The sequence below is a fragment of the Morone saxatilis genome, unplaced genomic scaffold, assembly GCF_004916995.1.
Source record: "Morone saxatilis isolate NCDOM2014 unplaced genomic scaffold, NCSU_SB_2.0 Contig0, whole genome shotgun sequence".
Lineage (NCBI taxonomy): Eukaryota > Metazoa > Chordata > Actinopteri > Moronidae > Morone > Morone saxatilis.
In genome coordinates, this window is record NW_023339650.1 from 2,196,315 (window position 1) to 2,209,429 (window position 13,115).

At 40.1% G+C, this 13,115-nt stretch overlaps 1 protein-coding gene across 1 annotated transcript in view; it reads left to right on the forward strand.

Annotated features, from left to right (window-relative positions):
- The window catches only part of kcnh2b (potassium voltage-gated channel, subfamily H (eag-related), member 2b), a 212,340-nt gene that overhangs the window by 107,776 nt on the left and 91,449 nt on the right, over positions 1 to 13,115 (forward strand). The window contains exons 3-6 of the mRNA XM_035657651.1: positions 4,963 to 5,118; positions 6,024 to 6,237; positions 6,636 to 6,967; positions 7,047 to 7,258. Of these exons, the coding sequence (XP_035513544.1) occupies positions 4,963 to 5,118; positions 6,024 to 6,237; positions 6,636 to 6,967; positions 7,047 to 7,258 (914 nt within the window). The remainder of the gene's footprint in view (positions 1 to 4,962; positions 5,119 to 6,023; positions 6,238 to 6,635; positions 6,968 to 7,046; positions 7,259 to 13,115) is intronic.

Below are 13,115 nucleotides of genomic sequence, written 5' to 3' on the forward strand. Positions count from 1 at the left end.
ATTGAAAATAAATGCCTTGTCTAGTGACCGATCTACAAGTGTATAGACACCGCTGTTCACTAGGACGAGTGGATAGTAATATTGTATTTTGGTGTTGAATGTGTGTCATATGGCAGAACCTTTGGAACATTGCCCTTTGTTTCCATCAGCATTCAGTAAATGTACATGGGAACTCCAGATGATGATGCTTCTGAGTTCCTGAAATTTCAGAGAACGATAAGATTTTACCTGCCACCTAACTATTACTATTCCTTCTTCAGCTGGTCTAGCTTTCTATATAATAGTATTTAGAAGAGGAAAGTAATTATAGAGACAATCAGAAGCCCCATGATAACAACAATAGTCTAATAGTAATAAAAAGTTACTAATAAAAATCTAAAACTTGGCTGTAGTATCTTAAATACTTTCCATACTATACTATAAACAATTCTAATAGTAATGTTTAGTGCCAATGTACAACTCTGAAATGCCATTTTATTTTAATTTAGTGTTGAGTTATCTCTGACCGTAAGCACACCTCTCTGATCCCTTCACCTCAGTACAGGAGTTAGGAGCTGATTGTTTGAACACTAATCTTTATTCCTTTAATCCACTTGTTCTATAGCAGAGATTATGATACTAATTTCTAATCCAGCACATGGCCGGATGGTCTGTGGCAGAGAGGGATGGTAGCATGGAAAGAGAGGTGTGGGTTCACCTCTTTACCTTTCTCAGGTTGAAGAGGTCAAAAAGAGAAAGACTTAAAAACCTCCCTCACCTTCTAGGGAGTTCTCACATCAGAGGAAGCGTTCAGCTTCAGAGCTGAATGTGATCTGACATCGGGTTACTGGGAAGCAGGCAAATCCTTGTTTACTGGTATCTGGTAACCCTAACCCTCCTCTCGCCTTTCCTGCTAACCTGGAAGAAAGATGTTCCTGAACAGCTAATCCTTCCCTCCTTGCCCCTTTAAACCCACCGAGCAACAATGTCATTTACAGTCAGTTCCCCTCACACTGAGTCTGACTGGACTGCTAAACCAATAAAACTAATGAGTAATCCTTTCTTAATTTGTTTATTCCTTTCTTTTCCTACTGTCCCTCTGTCATTGCTCCGTTTTCATATTTCTTTTTAACTTCTTTCCTTATTTCCAACATACCTTTTTCCATTTCCCCCTCTTTGCCCATCCCATCCAGTTAATGAGTCATCCCACCTACCCTATACTTTTTAATTTTTTTTCAAGATTTCTCTTTGCCCACCTCATTTTTCTTCATCCTCTCAACCCACCAACCTTTTTCTTTCATTTGTCCATCCTTGCCTCAGTTCTGTACTTCAGTTGTATCACTTCAACCTCAGTAAATCCACATGCACTGTTTCCAATGCAGCTCTTTATGATACCATACATCTAAAACAGCGTAATCCTTCCTGATAGACCATATATGGTAGAGAATAAAATGTGGTATTATGATTTATCATTAGAAATAATAACTTTCTTTTGCTTATTGTTTACTCTGTAGCACTCAAAGTCCACATGCCAGAGAAATGTAATTAAATTTAATGTAAATAATCCCGCCTGTTACAAGGTCTCAGTTTTTCACTTACTCAATTGCTATTGTATGCTAAAGCATTAGCATTATCAGCAGATTTTAGTGCCAACCCTTTTGTTTTCTATTAATGGTCAGCCTCCTCCAATGAACAGTCCTTTACATTAGTTCAGTAGTCCATCTGGCCTTTTAGTTGAAAACACTGTGTATGTATGATCACTGGGCCATCCCTGGGCCGCCATGAGCAGTTTGCACTCTGCTTTTTTTGGATGTGTTTTAGCGTATTGTGATAATCTCCCAGAGCTTTGTAAATCAGCAACGCTGAATCAGATTATCAGCTGGTACACTCTGAATTGGAATCCATCCAAGGGGAGCATTTAGATGAAATGGCATTTGCCCTGTTAACCTCAGAGCTCAATTCATTTCAAATGCTCTTGGAGGAAATCTTTTACAGTAGATGGAGACAGTATGATGGTCAACAACAAGTAGGTCTGATGGGCCAAAAATATGTAGGCCTAATCCTTGATTATCACTACTCTGCCAAATTCAGGACACACACACACATATAAACCCACTGTTACAGAGTATGTTTTCTAAAGTACAGTAGAGCACAGTGCACTCATGTATTGATGCATGTATGGTTATTATACATCATATGTGTTTTTTAAAATATACACACACAGAACACAACAGCTAGTATTCCAGATTGACTCGAAGAACTTACAATAAATACTTTGTCTTATGATGTATTAGAGCTGAAGTTAAATCCTCTTGTGTTGACATTTAATCCTACATTGTAGTGTGTGTGTGTGTGTGCATGCAAATGTGTGTATTTGTTCAAATCACATCTGTCATCTGCAAAACACACATCACTGTGTCTTAACAGAAACACACACACACACATAGTGTACTGCTTTTACAGTTTGGTTTGGGAGACTACTGAGTAAATAAAGAGCTGCTGGCTCAATGTCTTGGACTGACAGCCTCAAAATGGTTTTAAGGCATTGTTTTCCACAAATACTTGTACAGCAGTTCCAAGAATATAATCCACCTAGCAACATGGGAAATAAATGAAAGCCCTCTAGAGGGAGGACCAGTGCTGGAAAACTGTCTCTGATTACTGTTCATGTGACATTAATTGGATCAGTGAGGAAATCCATTAATCCAATTTAATCTCTTTGACAAAGTAATATGTGATTTTTTTAAATCACATGTGAAGTTTTTAACTGAAATTGTTAACACTGAACAAGTTGATAAAACATTTTCCCCCAAAACATGTCTGCTATTGGTTTAAATATGTTCCTGCGTAAACTGGCGATGATCAGGATATCATATTTTTCAGCTTCTGTCATTCTCAGTCTCTTCTTAGTAACAAAATCTAGCCATACAAACATTGCTTGTTTGCATTGTCTGCAAGTGTCCTCTGCCTGGAGCGGCATGCTGCAGGGCTGTGTAAAGCAGCTTTAGGCGTGATGCAGCAACACCTTCAGCGATTAAAAAGCCTGCAAATGCAGGGTCACAGCTGTTAATGAAAACAGGCATGAATGGACATGACCCAATAGCTTATGAATGAAACATGAGGCTGGGCATCTACCTACTGTACACGTGTGCACATTAGCATGCATGCACAGAAACACGCATACACACACACACTGCTAGATATGGCCAGATGGTGTAATCCTTTAGTTTCCCTGTGTTTCATATTTTTTTCCCCCTGTGTTGGGATTATGCTGTTGTCCAATCGGATTTCGGCCCACTCTCTGGCGATGATGTGAGATGAATGACAGGCGGGTGGGTGAGTTAGTGAGGCAGGCATGCAGTAGACTCACTGTACGTTGGGTTGCACTACATACTGTGTCAGTCCACGCTGCCAAAAAACGCTGTGGCTGCCGGTCACTGACCATCGCTGTACAGGTAAGAGACGGGATGGGCCAGAGCCAGGTACGCTGGGAAATGTTAGGGGAACTATTTGACCCAAAAAGGCCACTTTATGCAGTGTCAAAGGCGTCCTTGCTTAGGGTGAAACAAATATTAGCAAGAGGATTACAGTGACAAACTAAATAGCTTTCTTCAATTCTCATAAAGCTGATGCACAGTGTGAGCCTTTATTCTGACATTGCAAACTGGAAACATTTCACTGTAGCTTGGTTTTATTAGGTTATTTATCGGACCAAGGGGGACAAGGAGTTGTATGGTCTAGAAGGACAGATTAAATTGGATTTAAATGATGTGTAACATGACAATATGACTGCCGGGTACTTCAGACAGACAGATCGTTTTGAATACATTGCTGAGATTTGAGAGTAAAATTACAGTCATATAATTGCTGTCTGTTCATTTTTGTGTCACAGAGATGGAGCTCTATTTAAGCATGCCTTAAAGAAATGCATATTTCCAAATGGGACAAAATCCCTTTTAGTTTATCATCAATATGATTTGCATGTTGACTTTTTTCTTTGCGTTATAACTGATGTTATAGTGTTATATCTGTTTTAGCTTACGTCTACCTGCAGTTTTTGGCATAGTTAATTATTTTACACCTGCTTTTGGAAAATCTGGATATTCTGTAGTTGTTGACATTTTTTCAGTGTGCAGGGCGAGGGCTCCAATATTCATATGCTGGAGACTTATGTATCCATTATACCATAAATAACCATGCATTTGTCTGGACATGTTCAGTATATGCTTCCAGATAATCTCCACTGAATGTTAATAATGTAGCATTCTTCTTTGAGGTGTTCTTGGTAGTTGTATTGATTTTGCCTTCATCTATTCCTGTTTGATTTTTCAGTGTTTCAAATTAAGGTGACAGTGCCTTTTTCATCTCAGTGTCTGTGTGTACTATTTTGATGCTTTGAAGGTTCAAACTCCTTGTGTCAAAACCAGAATAGCAGCTTATTTTGACTTCCATTCGAGCTGGTATGTACGGTGTATTCATGCCTATAGACCTGGCAGAAATGTCCCACCAACTTACTGTCATATGTTGTCTAATTTCATGCTTACTTAGCTGTTTTAGCACTCATGGCAGATTAGCGAACGTGCCTGGCCTCATATGCAAGAGAGTGTGTGAGCTGATTAAGCGCAGATGCACTTTTAATGAGAGAGAATTAAAAAATGGGTGTAATTAGTAAATATATGCTCACGTTTACAGTGTCATATGCATCTGTGACTGCTCATAAAGCGCCTGCCAGTGTTCCCTCACACAAATGTATTATGAACAATTTCACACAGTCGTTAAAATAGTTAAGCTTGTGTGTTGTATGTAAAGAAGCAATGTTGCTGCTGTTCAAGCTTATGCTGTTTCCTCAAATAACTTCTGCAGGGTTAGAGGTTTTAATCCCCATACTAAAACCATATGCACTTTTGGCGCCGTAAGAGCTCCCGGATGAAAATCTCCACCAAATACAATCAGTCTGAGCTTTATCTATCTCTTCCCACGCAGGTCACTGCTTGCTGTGTATGGTGGATGTGGTGCCAGTGAAGAACGAGGATGGCGTGGTGATCATGTTTATCCTCAACTTTGAGGTCATGACAGAAGATACATTCCAAGACCACAAAGAGGAGCTCAACCACCGCCTGCCCACCTGGCTTGTCACAGGTAGCGACCGGCTAACCTTATTTTGTTGTTGTTTTTTTGTTTTTGTTTGTTGTTTTCTATTCTAAGCTAATCAGGTCAGGTTTGAGCAACTTTGGAAACGCAGAAGTGATGCTTGTTGACACATTTTACCTGTTGTCCCCCCACTCACTACTAAACCATTATATATATTTGAGCACATTTTTGAAATAGAAAGCTCAGAAAATCATTAGAACAAACATTAAGTAAATATGTCAGTTGAGTACACAGCAACATAAAAGGAATTAAAATACCCTGTTGACTGACACACTAATTTGGAAAATTAATATTTTGACTCAGTGCTTAAAAACCATGTTCATCTACATTGCCTTTAACTGAGGTGGACTTATTATGTGCAGTCAGTGAGAAGTGGCAACCATCACTTTAATTTACCTGGATCCTTTGTTCATTTCATTTTGCAGAAAGGCCACGTGGTTGTGATATTTGCTAAGTAATTTTATTCCTGTGAAAACCTGAGTACTTGTGTTTCCATGAACACCAGGAATAACCCTGGGGACATCATTTGAAGTAGGACACAGATGATATTTGGAATCCAGTCTGTCTCTTAACCAGATTTCTTGTTTTAACTTTGTGACTAAAACCAAAATCTGATCATTGTCACTGTCCCAGATTCCTGTAGTAAATTGTTTCTGAAGCTTTTCTGTTTGGACAGGCATGATTGTAGTTCAAATCTCCCTCTCTCCTAGCATGACCCCCACGAACCAGAATATCCTCCTATATCATATCTCTACTTGTTTCTCCCTTTGATCTACAAAATCCTTTTAGTTCCCTACTCTGATTTCACCTTCCTGCCAGAGTTTCATATTGGAAATCCACCTGTCAGTCTGCAGATAATGAGTCTTCTCCTCCCTCCTCCTCTTCTTCTCCAGGTCGTCCACGAGGCTTCAAGCTGCGTCTTCCTCTGCTGCGCTCCCTGTCCAATAGTAAAGCGTCTCTGGACGACACAGAGGCCGGTCACATCCCCACTGCTACACCGCTGCCGTTGCACCCAGACCACCACAGTCACGAGTCCCTAGGCCCGGGGGAGTTTCTGCCCCTTCCCCCTTTACCACCAGACCACCAGGAACAAATCACTGGAAGCAGGTAGGCCCTGAGGATTACTTTTGACACTTAAACCAGACTCATGAACTTTTTTTTTTTTTTTTAAATATTGTGAAATGAGGATACAACACAACTCTGACAATGCCTTCATTTTAGTGTGATCACCCAATGTGTGAATTGTTCTCACTTTATTGTGTCTCCTTTTTATTTTTCCCATGTAAAGCTCCTTGTAGCGAACTAACCTTATAATGCTTCCTGCCAGGAACTTCCCTCTTCCCTTTTCCTCCCACAGTGATGTCGAAGGTCACTGATGCCAAAAACAGTGGCATTCTGTTGGACTTTCATCCATCACAGGGCTTCAATCTGAACTATCTGGTTCAGTGACAGACAGAATCTGTAACATCCTCTTTTTACCTATTTTGTCCTCTTCTGTTTCCTAGGTTAGCGCTACAGAGTTGGCCGGAAGACCGCCGGGAGGACCAGCGCACCTTACTGAGCAGTGACCCTCCTGTACCACCTCCACCTCCTCCTCCGCACAGAACCCACCTGGTGGGTCCCCTCGCCCAGTCGTCACCCTGCGTAGCACCTCACCACCGCCTCAGCCTCAACCCAGAGGGCTCAGGCTCCAACTGCTCCATGTCGCACAGCCGCTCGCGGGAGAGCTTCCACAGTATGCGTCGCGCCTCCTCCGTAGACGAGATCGAGGCCATGAGGCCCGACTGGGACCGAAAGAACCGGAGAGCGAGTATCCGGCCGGGCAGCAGCAGCACCGGTAAGGACTGAGAGGAAAAACCTTTCTTCTATCCCCTTTGATTTTTACTTTACTGTTTGCTGTGTGTGTGTGTTTGCAGGCGCGGTAAACAGCAAGTCCAACATATTGAACTCTACATCGGACTCCGACCTCATGCGGTACCGAACCATTTCCAAAATCCCTCAGATAACCCTCAACTTTGTGGATTTCAAACCTGACCCTCTCATCGCCCTGCCCACCGGGGAGATGGACATCATAGCTCCCTGCAAACTCATCGACCGGACCCACAACGTCACAGAGAAAGTCACACAGGTAGGTTCACATATAGAGTGTGTGGTGTACAGCACGGGGAGAGAGGCTGTGCTTGTGTCGGGTTGTCTGAAGGTTTTGGTCTGACCCTGTCTGAGCTGCTGATACTTTTTTGCATTAGTGCTTTTTCTATTCTTTGCTGCGGTTTAGCCCATACTAAACTAGGTGGTTCACTGCCGGACATGCAAAGAATATCCTTGTGTGTATGTGCTCTTGGACAGATATTTAACTGAGTTTACATAATTCACTTAGCTCCTGCCAGCTACTTCCACATGCTGTAATCTGACAAGTCTTCCTGGGGAGACGATGCTTGGTGCACTGTCTCAAGTGAAAGTGAGATTGATTGAGCTCTGATGACATGATGATGGAGGGTGGCATGGCGGCATTGCAATTACTGATAATTAAGTGAGGCTTTATTAGAGAAAAGGACGTATGGGACATGTTGTAAAGCAGCGCTTTTATTGCCTCAGTGTCTTACAGGCCTGCGTTCTCCAACTCCCATTTCCCTACACAGTCAGAGCCACAGAGTAACTTCCCTTCTTCTCTCACAGGCTGCAAACACATCACCTCCCTCACACTAATTCCTCCTAAAAAAGCCTCCACCTCTCACTGTAGATGTTCTGTCTTACTCACTTTCTGTTCTGTCAACACCTGGTTATAGGAACACTTCCTATAGCTAGTTGCATTTGGGTTGTATGAAGTAGAATATACAGTAAAGTAAAATTTATTGGAGCACTGGATGTCTTGAACTGACAAATATGATCAACTTCAAACATGATTCTGTACATTTTAAGACAGATGAGTTGTCTCTGGATAGAATTTTCATGTTGAAAAATGATTTGAGTCTGGCCACCACCTGTGTTTTTTAACCACATCTGCTCAAAAAGCATTTGTCAAAGTAATTCAGTTGAGGAGAGACAGAAGAGCGACCATATGGGACTTCTGCAGAGAGGGAAAGTCTGCTTTGACTGTATTGTAACATGAAGCAACCACATTAAGTAAACAAGTAAAGAAAGAATCTCAGATGATAAAACCCTTTTTGGATTTATTGTCAGAGTAGAGCTTTATTGAGGACAATGGTTACACAGACAAGGTGCTTTATAGTGAAAGTTCTCTTGCCTACTTGCACAAAAAGTTTACCTGAGCGTTGGGCTTATATCTGGGAAGCAGGTTAATTAGGTTCCGTCACTGTTGTTCTGCCTTGTTTCAGTAGAGAAAAAGGAAGTTTCTTTACCTTATAAGCAGATATAATCACATATCGGTGAGGTGAAGGACACACTTATACATTTCTTCTCTTTTCTCTCTTTTGGAGTGACTTATTTACCCTTCCTCTATGTGCGTGCATACCTGAGTATTCAACAGATATGCATGATTGCCAATTTGATATCTCATAAATGAGCTTCCTATAGAGGAATCGGTTTATGATTAAAGCCAATATCTCCTGTAGGATTCATATGACTTATTAACAGCAGGGGAAACATTTATGGCGAGAAATGTGCCATAAACTTCACAACTTACAGCCGTCTGACAAAGAGGACATCTCATATCAGTAAAATGGCAACAGCTTTTTAACAGCCCTTCATAGATTTTATGCCATTTTTCTAAATGATCGATGGTATTCTTAAATGTCTCTTTGTCAGAAAGGATGTTGAGATTGAGTTTTTGATTTTTGATTGCCTCTGGCCTTTTAATTACTCTTGGTTTGTCTGATTTATATTTGGAAATACAGTAGAAGGGTCCCTCCTTTAAAACATCATATTTCATCCTAGTGTTTGAAAAAGTACTGTGACATATGAAACCCTAATCTGTTAGTTTTCCCATTTAATTATTGTTTCAGTACCTTTCAGATGGTTTGTATTAACCAAACAATACCTAGTACACATTCATTTTTTTTGCAAGAAAATTCGGTGTCTAGTTTATCTCTTGGTAGACAGTCTGGGATGCAGTGAAATTATTTTGTTGTTTTTCAAACTTCAACATGAGGCCAGTGAAGTCCTTTGACCCCAAGTTGTCATCCTGGTGTGTCTCACATTTTGAAGCCCATGTTGGGAGTTAGAGGAACAAAGAGCAGAAAAGATTAAGTTAAGCTCTGTGTTAGGACTGCAGTCTACACAGAGTTACTAAGGATGAACATGAATGATCTGTTCTTTCATATTGTGTGAGTGAGGCATCATGCTCTGTTTTCTCTCCCGAGTAAGAATGGGAACATCAACAAAGAATAATCCAAAGTTGATGATGCAACACAATATAAACCTAATGCAATCATGCTTCGCAGTGTGTGAGGTGCAGCTGGCAAGGTCAAAGCTTCAGTGGATGTATGTGTGTGTATATGCATGCATGTGCATTAACCTACATACTGTAGTTCTGTTTTGTGCAGATGGAGGGCCCAGCACCAGCTGTGTCTCCAAATGTTGTGAACTGCTATTTATAGACAGTTTAAGGGAAGAATGGAAAAAACACATAATGCATATAACTGACATCCATTTAACATTAAAACTCTCTGTAACATAATTTTGATTTGTGTTAATGATTTTAACACATCGCATCAGGGGCTAATGGGATAATAGTGTAGATGTCATGAACTCCCATAATTTCTCTAATGAACTGCCTCCATCTGCCCCCTGACCTTCCTGTAGAGTCCAAAAGTCTACTGGTTTTTAGACTACAGCAGCTGATTTCAGTGATGGTTGCTTTTGCAACTACACACAGAGAGAAATAATCAGTTAAATCTACAACTGAGCTGTGTGGTAATTGAACAACAACTGCTCAGTGGATACTATGTTATTGCATCGGTATTACCAGCTCAGGCCTGTAGATGGCAGCACCATCTCAGGTGGTGTAATGCCAGGCCTCTGCGATCCCTCAGTGGAGCAGAGAAGAAGATGTTGAAAGGCAAACAAGGCTGAATAATTTAAGTGTTCTATAAAACATCTGACACCCTGAACAAGAACACATGCAGATTTTCTCTCTCATTTGGAACGGCTTCTGGCACTGTCCCCCTTTTTCTGCTCTGAACATGTTGATTTTGCTTCCTCATGACCACGCTGCTTGCACTCACACTGGCTTATTAATGCTGACTTCTGTTGCTTTGTTTAAAGTAACTAAATGGCTGGAATGTAAATGCACCAGCTGCCTTTTAAATGCAATTGTCTATTCTTAGTTAGCATTAGCACTATCTGCTCATTAATCATTTCAACAATCAATGAAAGCTTTTTTTCTTACAGCCTTGCCTGTATGTGAGCTTTTACATAGACTTGAGTGCAGTTGACCTGTGATTGACACATTACCCATTCTAATAAGAGAGGCTGGATAGAAGGATGGGTGGGTAGCTGTGACTAGGAGGAAAAGGCAAGAAAGAGAAAGGTCTTCCTCAGTGTTTAGAGAGGCATGAAGGGCTGAGCAGACCACTGAACAGTGCAGAGATAAACTGGAACCATGCCTCACTGCACACTTGGACACACACATTAACAGTTTAGTGACACTCATAGCTTTTCTAACTATGGCCATGTTCTATAGGGGACACTTGATTAACTACGTACTACACTCCACACACTTACCAATCACAGCCCTCATACTATATTGCTGACACACACCCAGCCCCCTACATGGCATTCCTACAGAGATGTGAACATGTACTATAAGCATCCACAGATACACACACACAGTTTGGCTAAGTCACTTACAACACCCTGACGCTCTCTCACACTCAGGCATACACACACACGCTGCCTCTCCACTCAAGCAGCCTGTCACATCCAACTCCACAGTGGGATCCTATGGAGCAATGGATGGCACACACCGTGCCCAGCAGCAAAGCGGTAGGAACCTTCTCCTTAAAACCTAACTGAGGGCGACTGCAGCTTGTGGTAGATTTGTTAGGAGTTTTGGTTTATGTGTTGGTGAATAGTGTTTATGGTGGAGGGCCTGTGCATTGAGAGCTGTGTGTGAGACTGTTGATGCTGTGGTCTCTTTTAGTTTCAAGCCTAGAAGGTTGAGAATGTTAAAAATTGTGTTTTTTTTTATTTTATGGTATCAGTCTCAAAGTTATCCAGTGGCTGGATTTGATTTATTCTCAGCATATTTGGGAAGGAACAGATGAAATATGGATGGATTACTGCAATCTGATAACAAATGTGGTAATAGGAAATATGTTAAAGGTGCCAAATGTACATTCAAAGTTTTACAGGAGTATCATTTTATTTTTAATCATACCACAATTCACCTCATTAAGTGTGTAAGCCTTAAAAAAAGTTTAAAACACTATTACAATACTTTTGTATAGGTGATTACTTATAGGATTACATGGAAACATTTATTGGAGAAATGAAAGACAAAACTATTTTACATGCCTTGACATTCTGCAATGATCATCATTATGTGATCAAAATACAGCCTTTAATCTGAATTTTGTTAAGTAACCGTTAAGTATCTAGAAATAAGATTACAATACCAAATCTGTCTAATCCTCTGTATTATTTTGGAAAATACAGATGCCACAATGATCAAACATTTAATATGTTTTATTATTTTGTGTTTCCAGGATTCTTGGATATGTATTTCCATACTTTGTCATTGAGTCATTTTTCACATGGTTGTATAGCCGCTATTTATGGACTCTTTAAGCTTCATGCTCTGTTTTCTTAAACAATGAAAGTAAGAAGTCAAACTGTCAAATCCTGGTGTGGCTTTTAGGAACTTTTCTGGTCCAAATTGTCTTTGTGGGTGGTACATTACACCAATGTCCAGTTCCAAATTAGAAACAAAACATGATCTCCAGTGAACTCTGTGGTACTTTGACAAGATTCTGTCCCAATTAAGCAGCATATAAAAAGTCAAATATTTCTGGTAATAATCTCCAAAGTGTTTTACTGGCAAAGAAATTGAGACACAAACAAGACGACAGTCTCTAGTCTACTGCTGAGCACCTGGTGCAGAAATTGTGAATGGGGGTGTCCAAAACTATTCTTAATTAGAATGATTTATTTGGTTATTTTTCTAAGCCACTGTACTCTATTCCTCTCTCTGCTGAGGCACTGAAACTTCAACTCCAAACTCCAGTAAATTTCATCAAGACAAACACCCACATAATGTTGGGTGGCTGTGGTTCCAGAGGTAGAGTGAGTATACTGTTAAGCACTTTGTTCATTAATGTAGAGAAGCACTATAGAAGTGCATTTACCATAAATAATCCAAAAATCCCTATTTCCCTAACAGTGCTAATAGTTTAAAATCATAATTTTACTTCTACATTTTATGTCCACATTTTTTGTGAATTCTGAGCTGTGTGCACATAGGGTATTCATATAGGCCACCCTAATGAGCCACTTATCAAATAACACTTGTTATATCATTATAGTTTTAAATCACATTATAGAATGTAGGTTGGGTATATTTCTTTAATGAGCTAGCTTTACAGGAAATGAGAGGAGATCTCTGTGGGAGTATAGTGTCACATCTTTACTGTAGTTTGACTGTGTTTGTGTTTTATATATGCATCTTCTTTTGTGCATTAGAGATTAGTTTGTGTGTTTTGTGTGCTTGTACTAGAACATTATGTGCCTTTCTTGGTACTATCTTTGACATTTCTGTACTGTACAGTGATGTGACATGCACAGACTTAGTTACAGTGACATCTGTACTGAACTATAATATTTCCTGTGATGTCAAACTAGTATTTTGTTTTGATGTACAGGCATGGAACTTGTCTCCTGTTAGTTACATTAATTTTATTAACCTCAATGGATTTTCTCTTAGTACAAATAGTAGTCTGATTCTTCTCTTCAGTGGAATTAAAAGTGTAATGTAATTTTTGAGTTTAATGGTCCAGTGTGTAACATTTAGGAAGATCTATTGGTAGAAA